Below are 16,733 nucleotides of genomic sequence, written 5' to 3' on the forward strand. Positions count from 1 at the left end.
TCAGGTCCCAGCAAGGGGTAGCCAGCTTCTAGCAAGCTCTGACCAATCAGTGTCACCCCAGCGGAGGGGGATCCAGCATCTGATTTTTAACAGAAGCAGAAAATTCCGATTTTCTGTGAAATTTCCAGGTTTCCAAAAATATTTTCAATTGTGATCAGTTTTTTAAACATCAGCAACTAATTGGGAAATTTTAAATGCTTTTTAAAATAAGCCAAAGTAACATATCTACAGGCCTAATAGGGCCCATGGGCGAGCAGTATTCAACCACTGGTGAACTAACAGGCCATGCTCAGGGATGGGGCCCCAAGCAAAGAAGTCTGAACACTGATGGACACAAAATATGTTATTTATTGTCAATTTCTGCAAAGACACATTTAAGCAACAAAATATACATTTGTCAACCTTTGAGAATTTGTTTTATACATTAACAAATACAATGTGCTACCATAGCAATAAATTAAATGTACACTATTTACATGACATAGGCAGTCAGGGTCTACAAATCACCCCCTCACAAAGAGGAAAGAAAGAAAAGTCATCACCACGGGGATCATCCTGTCCAAGCTCCATCTCCTTGGTTCTGTCACAAAGGAATCTTTTCACACTTCAACATCAGCGCTCCCCCGAGGGAGTGTGGAAGGGGAACGCCACAAGAGGGGAGAGTTGGCACCCATGCTAAAGAGCAGGAAGGAAGATTGACTCTTCCCAGCAGAAATGTCACAAAATCAAAAACAATGGCCTTTAAATTCCAGTCTTCCAGCCAAACACCCGGTCCTCAGGCTGGTAAGGCACAGAACAGAGCCGCTGCCCCAGCAGCCTCTCGCTAGGCAGGGCTCCGCTGTCCTTGGCCCTACTGGGGTTGTCTCCTGCCCCCCAAAGGGGCACATGGCCCAGCTAAAAGGAGGGAGACATGGGGTTGGGTGGGGCAAGGGGCTAGTGGTAAAACAGGCATCAGAGCTTGTACAAGAATGCCCCAACCAGCCCCCAGCAGGCAAACTCCACTAACCCACCCTCACCTTTGAGAAAGGGGTAGCGAGAAGCTGGGGGAGGAGCCGTGGGGTCCTGAGCATGGCTGAGTGGCCAGGTCCCTGCCAGCCACCTGCAGCCATAAAATCTACTTGAACCTCGACCATCCCCCCACAACAGACCTGTCTCTGTTGACTCACAATGGAAGGAAGGTAGTGTTTGCATTGGCACCTTAAACGGTCAGGGTAAGAGTGTGAAACAGGCTCCTGTCCCACCTCGTCACCGGAGTCTGCATTTTTACTAATCACCTTTGTTTAAGGATCAGGGAGAATCAGAGTTTTCTTTTACACTTTTCTTAACTTAAAAAGGGGAAACTGAGGATTAGATAACTGCACCTATGCCCCGGCCTCTACGCCCTACACACTGGAGTTGAAGAACCATTGTCACTGAGGATCAACCCACTGAAATCTCTTTCCCACCTCGTTTTCTTTGTCCAAGCTGCATCCGGACCACAGGCCCCTCGCTGACAGATCTAAGTGGCTACCTCTCCTGATGAAAAGGATGGGGCCTGCGCCCCGCCAGCACCCGGCAGACACCTCCCAGCTAGTGCCACGGCACCAGCCAACTGGCTGCCACAACTCAGGGCCCCAGGAAATGCAGCCAGTTGTTTAACCGACCATGTAGACGGTGTCAAAGAAAGGGCCCTGGGTTGTATGTTCTAACCCTGGCTTTGCCACTAGATGGTTATGTGACCTCCTTCAAGTTATTTTGCGGGCTGAACTTTCTAATCTGGAAAAGGACATGGCTGGATTAGATGGTAACAGAAAGCCCAGAAGGCATGGACATCAAGACGATACTGACAAGGCTGAACCACTGAATATTTTTCAAGAAATGGCTTTTTCTGTCATGACAGAAACTCTAGCTAAGACCTATTTCAAGCTCTTTCTGCATCTGTTTTTAAAGCATTGTCTGAGCAGAGGCATGTGGGTGCCCTACAGAGCCCGACTAGTGTAGTTTCTTCCATGAGTCAGGCAGTCCCCAGAGCCAGAGCCATGTCCTGGAAACATTCCTGTGTCCACAAGATCACACACAGAATGCTACAAATACCAGCATGAGCACCATCGGGATGAGTCTAGTCACAAGGACTGATGAGGCTTCAGCAAATCTTTGAGCCCCGAGACTGGGCGCAGCAATAACAGGAAAGACATCGGGGCCAGAGCAGCTGGGAGGGGACTGCGGGGAAGGCAGCGTCCAGGAGCCCAAGTGCCTGCCTCGTGGTCTCAAGGGGGAGGGGGAAATGCCAGGTCCTGGTTCTCCTCTCCCCCCTCAGCCCTGGGACCTCAGGAGGGCTGGTCAGGTATATTCTGGAAGCCATAGGATGGACCTTCTAGAGATGGTGACACAGGACACAGAGGGAGGGACATTTAGGTCCTTCCCAGAGGCAGAGAGTAGACACCACCTCCCAGGTCCGTGATTCCTAGGGCAGACCTGCGCCTCTCAGTTTCCCTGGACACGCCCAGCCATCCTGGCCACAGACTCAGAGGCAGGAGCAAAGCCCTCCCAGGAGGTGGGGACTGTAGGGAGAGCAGCCAGAGGCAGGGGAAGGTGGTTAGGAGGTACCCAAGTAGGACAGAGAGGGTACCACCTGGAAACCCCAGAGGACCCTCAGACTATGACACAACACAGCACAACCACCGAGCAGCTGTAAAGAACAGCTATCCAGAGAAGCAAGCCAGAACCCTGGAATTGTTTTCAAAGAAATGCTGTTTGACCTTCCAAGTTCCTTTAGAAACTCAGCCAACATATGCTGCCAGAATTCACGGGCCTCATTCCAGCAGTGGGCGCTGCTACGGTGATTTTTAATAAAATCTAAACAGACATGTGTTGACCTTCTAACTAGAATAAATTCTACTAGACTAGTACTTTAAGTAAACACATTTCCCAAATAGTGCGAGGGAGAGGTCCACCGGCCTGCACACAGGATCCCACCATGTCCACGTGAGTGCAGGACGAAGGAGGGAGGTTTTGCTCTAATTGCAAAAGCAACAGGGAAACTGTCACATCAGTCAAAAACTAGTGTAACATTTATATGCCTTGACTTGGGAATCAGCCCGGAGCCAATGTGAATAAAGCGTATGGTTGGAAGTGCTTGTCATCTGCTCATTAAAGCAGGAGCTCAGCCAGCATCACCCTGGCAGTCCCAGTGTCACGGAGGGCCCCGTGCCCTTGAAACCGCAGCACCTGCAAGGGGCTGCTCTTCGGACTCCGAGTTCTACCTGGAGCACACCAGGCAGGGCCGCAGAAAGCACTTGCAGACTCGGGTGGGTGTTGCGAAGCGAGGAGGGGGCTGCTGCTCTGAGCACGGCTCACACCGGGGAAGGGGGCTCTGGCTGAGGGACAGGCAGCAGGCCGTATCTGAACTGCACCCAGCTGGCCCAGGATGCAGGAATCCCCCCGAAGTGACAACTGTCTGTCAGACCCACGTGGGGAAAGGGAAGAGGAGGACTAGGGGAGCGAGCCTGACACAGCTGAGGGCACAGGAGCCGGAAGGAGCCCCAGGCAGCACGGAGCCCCCACAGATGCCAAGGACATAAAAAGCAGAAGGATGCTGCCCCTCCCCGCACCTCAGTCCTCCGTCCACACGTCAACCTGCTCACATCTGGCAAGCCATCCCCACCCCACCTCTCGGCCTCTCACCTATGAGGGGCGTGGGAGTCACTCTCCACAACCAGCAGAGACCTGGGTCCCGGCCCAGCCCTCGTGTCTGAGGCTCTACCTGGCCAAGGCCCAGGCACTCACTGGCTCGCTTTCTCCGAATTCCTTCTCTCTCCTGGCTGCCCACCCCTGCATGGGGAAAACATCTGCTCAGAGGGGAGAGACTGACACAGGCTTCTCCCACAGAGGGCCGTGTGAAACCAGGTCGGGAGGAAGAGCGTGGAGCCCGCTCCCACACATGCCAGGCTCTGTCGCAGCCTCAACAGGCTGGGGGAGGGGCTAAAGTCGTACCTGCCCCGCCCGCCGGGACAGGGCAGCCCTGGGCCCCACGTCAGCAGGTGGGAAAGGACTTACTTCCTAGCACTGAAGCAAACAGAGGCTGGGAGCTCCAGAGATGTGGGAGCAACAGAGCCGGTTTCTACCAGGACATCTTCCAAGAGCTCCTGGAAGAGTGTCCCCTCCACCAGCAGGACATGCACTCACGGTGCCTGCCGGGCCCAGCCCCTTCCCAGGCCAGTCTGCTCCCCACTTCACCAGGCTCTCTGTCTCTCAGGTCTCTGAGTCCCCAGTACCCAGACCCCTCCTTGCCCAACACTTGCCTCCACAGACAAAAACAAGGTAACAAATGACCCAGACACACAGCACATTGGGTGGTCAGGAGCACGGAAGCGTGGAGGAACGAGGCCTTGTCCAGAGACGGGAAGGTGCTGGCAGGGGTCTTGGCGAAGAGCCGGGCAGTGCGGTGGCCGGGTCAGAACACTAGACAGACAGCTGGTCTGGTGGGCAGGTGGCCCGTGGAGGAACAGGCCCATGACGGTCAGAGTAGTGAATGGCACCCCCAAACTGCTAGGATAGGAGCCTTCTCCAAGACAGAATCGGGGCTTCCCTGGAGGAGACAAGAAGGAGGGAAATGATCAGACACAGGGCGAAGGAAGGAAGGCAGAACGCCAGTGCCCGTGGCCACAGCCCACTGCGTGTGCCCAGGACAGGAGGGCGCCGAACACAGGGTGCCGGGCTTTAGACAGACAGCCCCAGAAGCTGCGCACACGTGGATCTGGGGAACAGAGGCCTCGGAAGTGCGGGGTGGGGGTTGGGAGTGAGTGCCGGCCTTTCCGTTTTCTCTTCTGTTTTTTCATAGATCGGGTTCATATTAAATGGGCTCAGCTCTGCCCCTCCCCTTGGTTCCAACTATGACTCCCACCCCTGGAGCCTCACTGGAGGGTGGGAATTCAGAGGCGTCTCTACTAACTTCACTAGCACAGGTTTCAGCCCTGAGGTGAGCTGGACCCAGACCCCGAGCTGCTGAAACCGACACGCTGCCCCCACTGTGGCTGGGAGCAGGTGGCCCGCACGACGTGCAGAGTGCCGAGGCCTCTCTGGACACTCAGGGAGGACACCGCTCAGCCCAGCGCCCTGGTCACGGACACGGGAGGGAAAGGCTGCTGAGAACGAAAAGGCACAGGGCAGACTGAGGGCTCCCCCCCCCCCGGGGGGAGGAACGCAGGCTCTGGGCTACCAGCTCCTTGGGGCGGGGAAAGCAACTCAGTGAGACTGGCCCAAATTATCAAACAACCTTTCCCGGCCCCACTCGAGGCCATCTGCCTTCTTCCCCATCCTGGGCCCCATCGTAGCGACTTTGGAAGAGAAGAATGATCCTCCCAGCCATCAGGATCACTGAGCCAAACTCAGATTATCAGGCCATACAGCCATACCACAGGACAAACACTTGACCCACCTTTGACAGGCGAAGGACTCCTCTTTCACATCAGTGACCCTGTTTCAAGAAAAATCCATACAAGAGTTTTATAAAACTAGCCAACATTCAACTGCAATTTCTATGAGTTCAGGATGGGACCGGAAGCCCCAGGAGCCAACAGTTCACGACTCACACCTGTGTGTGTCCAAGGGTATAGTTCTAACACAGGATGTGTGGCAGAGGTGGTTGGTGACCCCCAGGCTGATACCTGCACTATGTGGGACCGACAGCATCACCCCCAGATCTGACTGGAGCTCTCCTCCCCCCAGGAAGGAAGGCTGGCTTTTAGAGGTTGGGAGGTGGGATGCGGGGGGCTCCCCTTGCCAGCCCCACGCCCCTAGATCCTTACCGCACTGGAGCTCGCATGGCTGAGCTTATCAAAGCGGAACTTCAGGTTTGACCTCGGGGAATTTCTGCTTTTGGCATCTAGGAAAAAGAAGAATGCCCATAAGAGGGGGTGGGGCTCTAGAGGTCAACGCTGATGAGGGGGAACCGGGCAGGGAGGCCAGGCAGGCAAAGGGGGCCTCCTTCCCTGCACTAGACACTCTCTCTGACTTGCACCAATTCACAAGAGCCAACTCTTAAATTTTTAGACATGTGAGGTGGTTGTTACACACAGTCATTTTTAATTAAATTATATAGGCTTATTAATGAAATGATGTTCATCAAAGGTAATAAATACTCAAAAGTTATCACTTCCTCATTATTTCACTACATTTCACTGTCACCTATCCTTTCAAGGTTATTTACGGCTATGGTATCTGGTAGTTCTCCCCAAGTCCAGGTCACCCTGGTCGCTTGAGATCAGCAAATGCTACAAATCAGCTTGATCTACCATTCTGTCGTCTAGACTTCAGAAACTAATGGAGAAAATATTAGTAATATACATAGATTAAGTATGAAAAGGGAGTGTGTCTATAGCATTATGGATAGCATAAAAAAAGCTTAGAAAATATCCTTCCAGTATTTGAAAACTATTCCGATTCTGCAGGGAAGTTGCTCATGTCACTGACACAACAACGCCCGTCACCATTCCTGCGGGAGCTCCGCCTGCTCATCATTTGCACCCTTAAGGCGGCTATGGATACAAACAACCCATAAAAGCATTTTTGTGAGCATCAGTTGGCTATATGGGATTTATAGTATATAACATTGTATATTTTATCATTATAAATTGTGTGCTTCGGATCCTCTACATCAGTAAAGTTTACAATAAACATATACAGGTGTTCCGGGGGTGGGTGTTTGTCAGGAGAGCCAGCTGTTAAGCATTCACCAGCACACCCCTGGCAGGGGTGGGGGGCACACTTGGCTTCCTGCTTTTCCTCTGGCTCAGGAAGCGAACCCACAGCTCAGAACACTCTACCTGGAGGCCGCTGACTTACTCCTGGGGCTTCAGTCAAGGGTTCCTCCAGCGCCATGAGCACATTTTGGTGTGACCCCCCAAACCCGCTTTCAAGGCCCCCGGGAGCCCATGTATAAAATGACCAATGGTCAGGGCATCTGAGATTATGGAAGACTGATGTCAGGCCCTTCCAGGCCACCTCCCTCCTCTCAACCCTGTCTCTCCCCAGAGGCAGCCGAACGGCCTAAAACGGGTTTCCAGATCTCCGCAGGGCCAGGGTGGGCCTGTGGGTGCCCAGAACAACTTCCTTGGGGCCACAGGTAAAAAGGCAGCCCCTCGGAGTTAAATACTATGTGGGAGAGGGGCGCACGGTGCCGCCGTAAGCACCAGGCAGCAGTGTTCCAAGTCCCCTTCTGCCCTGGGTGACCTTCAGTAAGTCACAGACACTCTTTAAACCTCCCTTTACTCCAAACCTTATTTATTTTTATACTTATTTAATAATAAGTAGGAGCCAAGCTTGGTTACAAATTTCTTCATTCATTCCTTCAACAATTAAGCCTTGTTTTGTTTTTTAATAAGGGAATTTGTATGACTACTCCACTTTATCAGTGAGGAAACTGAGGCTCAGAGAGGTGGGCGCGTCGACTATGCAGCCAGGACTACCACCAGGCCCACAGCTGCCCCGCAGAGGGAGCTGCGTGACAGGAAGACCCAGCAGCCCAGTCTGTCTCCATCACTCAGATCAGTTTCTGAACCTCAGCCTATTGACATTTGGGGCCACATAATTCTTCCTTGTAGGGTCCACCCTATACACTACAGGATGCTTAGCAGAATCCCTGAGCTCTGCCCATCAGACATCAGCAGCAACCCCCTCCCACAACCATGGAAATTAAAAAGACAGTTTGTCCAGACACTGCCGCATGTGCCCTGGGGAACGAGACCTCCCAGCTGAGAACCACCAGTTATGTTCTTCTTCTACTCCCGTTATTTAACAAACAGGTAGGTTAACAGTTTTGAAGTTTTCCACAAGTGTAAACTCATTTATTTTTCACAAAACCAACTGAGGTAGGAACTCTTCCCCTCCCTCCATTTTTTTGCTTGGGGAAATTGAGGCACAGAAAGGCTCAGTAACTTGTCCAATGTCACATCGCTAGTAAGTGGTAGACCGAGGACTGACACCCAGGCTCCAGAGCCCTGTGCTCGCCCCCACACTGTGCTGCCCTCCCCAGGGCGACCCAGGCTAGGATTTCTGGGCACCCACAGAGCCCAGCAGTGCCTACTGCACCTGTCCGCCTGGATGCCCCGCTGGTGCCAGCCCTTCACACTCTCCCAGCTGTGGCAGCTCCTACTCTGCTCCACTGCGGGGATCACAGCACCCGAAAGGCCCAGACTCCTTGCTCTCCCGGAACCCCCCCACTACTGAGCCTCGAAGACTTTCCCCCCTTGGCATCTCTTGAACCCACATGCCTCTCCCGTTGCTCCAGCGCCCCACAGACCCATGGCCTATCACCCCCCACCACGACCCCTGCTGACCTCCCTCCCTGCACCTGCTCCCACCAATCCTTTCCACTGCACCAGCTGCAGCCAGAAAAATGGTCTTTCTCAACTCCGGATGCTGCTCCTCTACTTAAGAACCTTCAAGGACTTAAGACCTCCAATGGCTTCCACTGCCTGCAGGGTAAGATGCAAATTCTCAGCAGGGGCTCCGTGGCAGCCCCGGCCTCATCCCTAACCACCTGTCCATCACCTCTCTCACTTGTCCATCACCTCTGTGAACTCTAGCCACGCTAACCCACGTGTGGGTCCAGATTAGGGCCTCTCATTTATCCCCAAGGCCTTTCCATGTGCTGCTCCCTTCACCTGCAATGCTCTCCCACCTGGTATCCTTGCATTCTGAGAAGCACCACTGTGACAGAGAGGCCCTGGGTCACTGCTGGGGTGAAGCAAGGGGTCAGTGGAAGTATTCTCTCAGCTTTGACTTCCACAATCCCAACTCCTCCAGCAAATCACTGAGCTCTCTGAGCCTCAGCTTCCCCGTAAGGAGAGGACAGTAACACGGGCCTCTCAAGGCTGATGAACAGATGCAGTGAGCGAGCAGAACTCAAGGGCCTCACACTTGGGGTCGGTGCACAAACTGGCCAATTCAGGATGCCTGGGGCTCACGCCCCATGAACAGTGATCAGGGCACAGCCCCTGCCCCCCGGCCACATGGTGTACATCACCCGACACCACTGACCTGTAGGACTCCGGCTCATGATGATGGGGGTGGTGGGTGCCCCCAGGCTGGGGTTCTCGCTGCTTGGAGATGGGCTGTAGACAAACACCTCCTGCTTGAAGGGCGAGGTTGTGGACGGTTGGCTGCTCTGGGGACAGAGGCCAGGTGAGTGAGGCCAAGCCCACCCTCGGCAGCCTCACAGGGAAGCTGGTGCCTTGGCCGACCCAGCGCAGCCCCTGCCTCCTGCTCCCCACTTGGACATGCTTTTCCCTTCTGCTGCCTCCAACGCTGGCTCCCCTCCACCCCCCAGGAAGTGTCCCTGACCCACACCCCTGGAGCACTGACCCTTCTCCTCTCCAGCCAGGAACCCCATGGCAGGGACACCAGTCCGCCTGGCCTCCGACCCTCTGATGCTGTTCCTATGTCACTCCAGGGAGACCCCCTGAACCACTGCTCCCAGAGGGTAGAGACGGCTGAGGGCCCACCTCATTGCCACACTTCTCCTTTCTCCCCAGAGCCTGGATGGGACTCTGCCCACAGTGGCTGTTTCAATGCACAGAGCAGGTGGGCCAAGGTGCCCTCCCCACTCCCTAGGGCTGGCAGGGCCAAACCTACCCCACTGTCACACTCCTCCATGGCCTCGCCCTCGCCAGCCATGCTGCTGAAGCTGCTGGTGCTGGAGGAGGAGCGGGAGATGTTGGCCCGGCCGTTCTCCTTCAACTTGATGAAGGGCCTGCAGGGACAGGAAGCAGGCCTGGTCACGGCGGCGCCGAGGGCAGGGCAGGCCTCGCACTGATGAAGCTTGCCCACCGGGGCTCCCCATGCCCCGGCCCCATCGCCTTCTGTGCCAGGGAGTTCCCAAAGCAAGATATGCCTGGAGCAGACACAGTCCAGGGCTCCAAATGGCTAAAGCCAGCCCGCCCCCACCCACTCCCTTACTTCTCCTTGTTGGGGCAGATTTCCGGAGAGCTGGGGTTGGATGACTCAGACTTCATCTCCTGAGAAGAGTGTCCACCATCCAGAGTCTTGGGGTTGCTGGAAGCACTGTCACTGAGGACATGAGGATGAAGAGGAGTGAGGCCAGGGGGCCGGTCCCCAAAGCCCACGCCCTGGCCCGAGACAGAGCCCCCCGCCAGCTCTCAGAGCCAATGGAGTCTGTGGGGTCACAACACTCCCTGACAGATCATGGCCACCAGGCCTTCCATTCCCACCAAGCCCCCCTCAGAGATTGTGGGGAGCAGACAACAGGGTTTCCTGCTTTGCAAAGGGCCACTGCAGGCTCCTGGGTGACAGTCAAGAGCTACCAGGCAGGAGTCCTGGTTTGATGCCCCTGAGCCTGAACTCCACCCCCACCCAGGCAGGCCACCCCAGCTGGCAGAGCGCTGGGTCAAGAACAGTCCACAGAGGGAATGGAGTAGGGTCTGGGACAGCCGCTGCCACTGCACACATACTGCTTGGGTGCTGGCAGGCGACACCCCGTCCCACAGACTACAAAACCAGCTTCCCGGGTGCATTTGCTGAGGTGGCCCTGAATGCTGGGAAGGGCATCTGGGTGAAGGGCCACCCCGGCCCAGGGCCCTGGGGTTTCCTTCTTCTGTAGTTTAACAAAGTCCGTACACCGCTGCCCTCTGTTTGCTCTGTGCCTACTGTTAGGGACAAGACAGGCTGTCCTTAGTATACTTTTATTTTTATAACAGCTTCATGGAGATATATTCCATATGCAATTCACTCATTCAAGTGTACAATCAAATGATTTTTAGTATATTCACAACCATGACTACAATCTAATTTTAGAACATTTCTATCTCCTCTAAAAGAAACCCAGACCTACTCACCCCGACCCCTGGCAACCCCTAATATACTCTCTGTCTCTATGGATTTGCCTATTCTGGAGATTTCATATCAATGGAGTCATACAATATGGTCTGGAATTTTTGTGAATGGCTTCTTTCACTTGGCATAGTGTTTTAAAGGTTTTCTATGTGTTTACCAATCAGTCCTTCACTCCTTTTTATTGCAAGATAACTCCGTTTTTGGTTTTTGGTTGGTTTTTTGTGTGTGTGTGTGGATATACTACACTTTATTCATCTATTCATTGAGTCATGGGCATTTGGATTGTTTCCACTTTGGGCTATTATGAATAATGCTGCTATGAACATCTGTGTGCTAGTTCTTATATAGAACTGTGTATTCTTTCTCTCGGGTGTACACCTAGCAGTGGAATTTCTGGGTCTTCTGGTAACTCCATGTTTAACCCTCCAAGGAACTGCCAGACTGTTTTCCACAGAAGCCATACCAGTTTACATTCCCACCAGCAATGCATGAGGGTCCTAATTTCTCTATATCCTTGTGAACACCTAATGTCTTTTCATTACAACCATCTAGAGGCATGAAGTGCCTCAATGTACTTCTAATGAGGTCGTTAGTGACCTCCTAGTTGTCAACCCAAGCAGGATTTGGCTTACTGTGCTAGACTTCTCTACACATCTGACACTACTGGCCCTCCCTCCTGGACCATCTCCTGCCCTAGCTTCCCAGAACCCCACCCTTCAAGCTCTCCTCCTCTCACACTTTTCTTCCCTTTTTGACTGGGTCTCCCTCCTTTCTCCACTTGCCCTTAATTGCTGGTGTTCCCCCAGGCATCTCTACACACCCTTGGGTGATTGTATTCACCTCTACCTAAGTGACTCCCACCTCTCCCTCTGCCAGTGGTGCCCTATCTTCAAAGCTCAAGACCAGCAATTCTGACCACTCTGAGTTCTGGATTTCTCTACTGAGTGGGCCACAAGGGCTTACTCACACGTACAGGTTCCAAACAGAGCTCTTCACCCTCCTCCATAACCTGCCCCTCGTCCTGCACGCCCAAGCTCAAGGGCTGGCACCACGATCCCAGGCTATACGCAGACAACTCAGACACCTGGAATTTCACCTAAGCGCCTCCCTTTCCCTCGCGAGACTACAAGCTCCTGGAGGGCAGGTTTGTGTCTCTGGAGCTCCTGTCTGAGCACTGAGCCCACGACCTGGCAGGCACTTGAGGAATGCCGCTTGCTGGATTAAACAAGTGGGCACACAGAGTAAAGGGTCAAAAAGGCAATGAGCAAGAACAGGGTAAGATGATATGAGAGTTGCTGGGGGGTGGGGGGCAGGGAGCGAAGACGATGACAAAGAACATTCTGGAAGCCCAAAGGCAGGTTCAAAGAACTCTGCCTGGCAGAATCGGGGAAGGCTTCCCTTAAGAGGCCATTGGAGTGAGCTTTGAAAAAGGAAGCAAAGAGAGAGAAGAATCTAAGCAACGTTTCCAGCTTCGGTCAAAATTTGACAAGAACCACTTTGAATGTCTGGAGCAGAAACCGCCATGGGTAAAGAGCTGAATGAGTGACAGGATGTGGGGACCAGGGCTAGAAGGAAGCCACCCCCACAGCTGCGCACAGCCAACCCCACACGGGACAGTTACCATCGTGCCCGGCTGTCCCCTGGGCCATCAGAGCCTGTGTGCAGACGGGGGAAGAGCCCTGACCGCCGCTTGATGGGGCTCCGTGACTGGTTCTTCGCGGCGGCCGCTGCCACTGGAGGCTGCCAACGAAACCACCACAATGAGAGCTCACTCCCCAAACCCAGACCTCCTTCCCCTCAGCCCCCTCTCTGGTCTGCAACTACCCCTGCACCCCCAGCCCATCCCACCCACTGGTCTGCAGAGATCCCGGGAAATAGCAAGACAGCCAGGAAGGTTGGGGTCTGTGTAACAGGAGCCGTTTTCCTGTGTTCTTAGTCCGACCCTATGGCCCCAGGTAACACCACTAAAGGCCAGAATTCTTGGAGGAACACAGGGTCAGCGTCACCCTAAGGAGAACCCCACATATTGAGAAGGACAGAATGATGCAGGGGGTCACAGACTGGCAACCACACTGCCGAGAGCCCTGGGAGTGACCTGGTCCAGCCTCCTGCTTTACCGATGAGGAAGCTGAGAAGTCGAGGGGCGAGGGAATTTGGTCAAGGTCATAGAGCAGGTCACTGACAGGACAAGCCTAAGAATCCAGGGCTCCTGCCTCTCTACCCACCACTTGCAAATAAATAGGTCCACGCTGAGTGTCATGATAAGACAGAAAGAGAGCAGCAGAGCCAGTCCACACGCACCACAGGCAGAGAGAGCCTGCCAGGAGGAGGCTCTGCTTCCGCCATGTGTGGGGGACAGTGAAGGGCTGGGAGACGAAGGGGACAGGGGAGCCTGCAGACGATCCTTAGACCCCACCAGGGCTCTAACTAGGCCCCAACTTTTGCCATTCACATGCTGTGCAACCTTGGGCAAGTGAAAACTTCTCTGGGCCTCAGTTTTATCCACAGATTGGGGATAACTGCCCTGACCTGCTTATTTCATAGACCTTCCGGGAGAAACAAGATAATAGCTATGAAAATAACATTTGGTAAATTAAATGAATTACACAAGACCATTTATAATATGAATTGTTAGTATTGTGCTGGGTATGTTCTGCTATGACAAAAAAAGAAAAAGAAAACCCTACCGTACACAAATCCAAAGCCACTTTGCTTTATAAAGTGACAGCCTCTGTGGCTACTCCTGATGCAAGCTGACCAGGACCAAACCCACGGGCCGTCAGGCTCCTTTCTTGGAACTGTACACACAGCAATTAAGAGAGCGAAGACTTGGGATCTGGGCAACCTGCATTCAAATCCCAGTTCTTCTGCTTAGCTGGGTGACCTCTAGCAAGTTACTTGACCCCTCTGGGCCTCCCTTTCCTCAAATGTAAAATGGAGAGGACATCATTGCCTACCTCCAATAGCTATTACAGGGACTTGTGAATTACTTAGCTCAATGCCTGGTATACAGCAAGCAGAGGGTGGCTACTATTATCATTAACAATAACAAAGGAAGGACACTTCTCACACAGTCACGGGTCCCAAGACCCTGGGCAGAGAAACACGCCCCAGGACCACTTGGCAGGGTTGGCCCTGAGAAGGAGGTCCAAGTGTTAAGGAAACTCAGAGAACAGGACAACAGGAGAGCTCTAGTCTGGACCAGCCCCAGGGGCTGCTTGGTGGAAGGCTCCAATGTCAGAGGGGGTGTCGACCCCCTCCCCCAGACAGCCTCAGTTTCTCTCCATCATCCAGCTTGCCCTGCTCCAATAACCTGGTCCAAGGTTGAGTGAACAAGCCCCTCCCCACCCCAAGGCGTGGGGACTCCAGAGCCTGCAGGCACTCACCGAGAAGGTGGTCTTGGTGACCTCCGTGCTGTTGTGGGAGATGCCCCCACTGAGGCTGCCAGGGAGGCCCCCGCCGTGTGGCTTCTTCTGGCTGCTCACCATGGTCTCCATGGAGTGGCTGCGCACGCGGATGGCCCTCTGTGGGGACAGCAGGTCGTGGGCTCTAAGAGTTGGAGCCAGGCCCCTCCAGGTGACCCCACCTTCTTGGTGGAATCTGCAGACACAGCCCTTGGCAAGTGCACAGGTGTGTACACACACTCATATGCACACACTCACTCGTTCTCTCCGTGGCCCACACTCTATATAATCCCTAGTTTGCAGAGGATTTTCATGGCTCCGAACATGAGTGGGTCTTTGCAGGCAGAGGTAAGGGAGAATTTGGCCAGTGGAGTTTGAGCGGTCAGTGCCCCCGAACCCTGCCAGGTGGACCAAGGTTGTTGGACAGAGAAGGAAAGTGAGGCTTGGCCTCACTTACCAAACCTGTGTGACCCTGGTCTAGTCACCTCTCTTAGCTGCAGCTTCCTCATCTATAAATCGGGAATGACGTGGTCTAAGCAGTATCATGTGGGGATTAAACATGTCCCTCACCCCTATCTGACTCTATTTCCAGAAAAGTAAGCATTCTTCCATTTTTAAACAATGGGTATCCCTTCTGCTGTCACCCCGAAGTGTGCCTTGTGCAGCTTGGGATGTGTTCACAATTGGTAAACTGTGGCCAGAGCTCTTCCTGATCCGCGCACTGAGCCACCACTCACACTCACTGGGGCTAAAGGCGCTGTCAACACGAGCCCACCGACTGGGACAGCTGCCGGCGCAGGACATGCACACTCAGACTCCGGACTTGACCCCTGAAAGGGCCCGCGCTACGCAGCCCACATGGAGCCCTGTGCCCACTTAGGGCCACCAAAGAGCAAAGGACACATCAGTAAACAGCGAAGTGTCCAGGAGAGGACAACCAGGACAGTCGGCAGCTTGTCACAGTGCGTGCAAGGATAAGAATAGTTAGAATGAAGATTGCCGGGCCCACAGCAGGGAGACCTGGGAGGTGGCCTGGGACCTGGGAGGTGCTCCCAGACTGGCCCGCAGGCCTCCTGCGGTACTCCGGGACCTGACCCAGGACAGCGGTTAGAGCGAGGCTGACCCATCTCAGCGAGACCCCAGGGAGGATTTTCTGACATGGGAAGTCCTAGAGGATTCCACCAACCAGATGGATGATGCTCCCCGGCTCTGAAGGTCTTCACAAATGACATGATAGTTCTAGGAAGGGAAGTTTCTCTCGAGGATCCCCCAAGCCCCATATTACTTTCCTCTGATCATGCACTCAGTCACTCAATAATATGGCCAGGTGGCCATGAATATAAAGCTCTTAGCAGAGAGCCAGCACAGCATAAGTGGCCAAAAAAATGTGGCTCCTCTTATTGTTAATAACAAGCATTTGTCATGTGCTTCCTGTATGATTAGGAATTGCAGGACGAGAGTCAAACAAGTATGAGACATGCCCTTGCCTCCAAGGAGTGTGCAGTCAGCAGGGGAAATAAGACATTCCTAAAATTAGGGCAGTGCTAAAAGGCCCAGGGCCTGGGGGTGGTGGGGGGGAGCTCCCGCTGTGTTAATTAGCTGTCCGGGGTCCCCAGGGCCTCAGAGCCACACGCAGAGACTCACAGATGCAAATATTATCAGTTGCTCACAGACAAGTGCCATCCCCGCCAGGCTCCTTGCTGGCACAGCCACCATCTGGTCCCACATCCCCTCTTCCTCCACAGCACAAAGGAGTGAGTCATGACCATCTGAGGCAGTCACATATCCATCCCCTTGCCAGTGGAACACAGGGAACATCTGCTGGGGGCTCTGAGGAAAGATGTCCTCAATGATTCCCAAGGGAGACGTGACATGTCTGTACCTAGAACAGCAGCAGCCACCTCAGGGCTGTGAGGGGTCAGCCTAAGGGCGGAGCTGACAGGTTGGGGATGGCAGAGGGGAAGGGGTAGGGATCTGCATGCCCACGACCATGCTGAGCCTGAGTTACCAGGCCTTCTTGTCAAGCGTGCTAATGGATTTTCCTTACTGCATGAGCCAGTTGAGGTCAGGCGCTATCAGAACCTCAGCTTCAGAAAACTGATGCAGAAGGGAAACATGGGGACACTGCTCCCATCCACACTCGGTTCACACACACATACAAACAAACGTGTGTCTGCTTACACTCTCCATGTGTCAACCTACAGGTGGTCCGCTCGGGAACAACTGTGTGTCCCTCCCTGGAAGCATCAAGGGAAGCGCTTGGTCTACAGAAAGGTAGTTCCGAGAAATCAACAGGAATGCTGCCCCCAGCCCAAACACAGGTGCCCCTGGGAGCTCTCCCCAGGGCCAGGAATTCTCCAAGCTCAGGAATGGCTAAGGGCTGCACCCTGCCTGCCTTTCTATCCTGAGGAGGAAAACTGACTCAAGAAGGAGGGCCATTTGCAAATATGACTGCCCTGGAGGCAATCTCCTCTTGAATAAGCCACGGAGCCCACTAGC

The 16,733-nt window shown here is 53.8% G+C and overlaps 1 protein-coding gene across 10 annotated transcripts in view; it reads right to left on the reverse strand.

Moving 5' to 3' along the window:
• Positions 1-330: 330 nt before the first annotated feature.
• RAP1GAP2 (RAP1 GTPase activating protein 2) overlaps positions 331-16,733 on the reverse strand; it is a 242,789-nt gene continuing 226,386 nt past the window's right edge. For all 10 annotated transcript variants that reach the window (XM_066363456.1, XM_066363461.1, XM_066363460.1 and 7 more), the window contains 8 exons: positions 14,217-14,354; positions 12,452-12,570; positions 9,937-10,047; positions 9,613-9,730; positions 9,019-9,145; positions 5,787-5,863; positions 5,417-5,455; positions 331-4,567 (listed from right to left, as the gene is read on the reverse strand). In XM_066363456.1, the coding sequence (XP_066219553.1) occupies positions 5,447-5,455; positions 5,787-5,863; positions 9,019-9,145; positions 9,613-9,730; positions 9,937-10,047; positions 12,452-12,570; positions 14,217-14,354 (699 nt within the window). In that variant the 3' untranslated portion in view covers positions 331-4,567; positions 5,417-5,446. The remainder of the gene's footprint in view (positions 4,568-5,416; positions 5,456-5,786; positions 5,864-9,018; positions 9,146-9,612; positions 9,731-9,936; positions 10,048-12,451; positions 12,571-14,216; positions 14,355-16,733) is intronic.

This window comes from Saccopteryx leptura, chromosome 2, assembly GCF_036850995.1.
Source record: "Saccopteryx leptura isolate mSacLep1 chromosome 2, mSacLep1_pri_phased_curated, whole genome shotgun sequence".
NCBI lineage: Eukaryota > Metazoa > Chordata > Mammalia > Chiroptera > Emballonuridae > Saccopteryx > Saccopteryx leptura.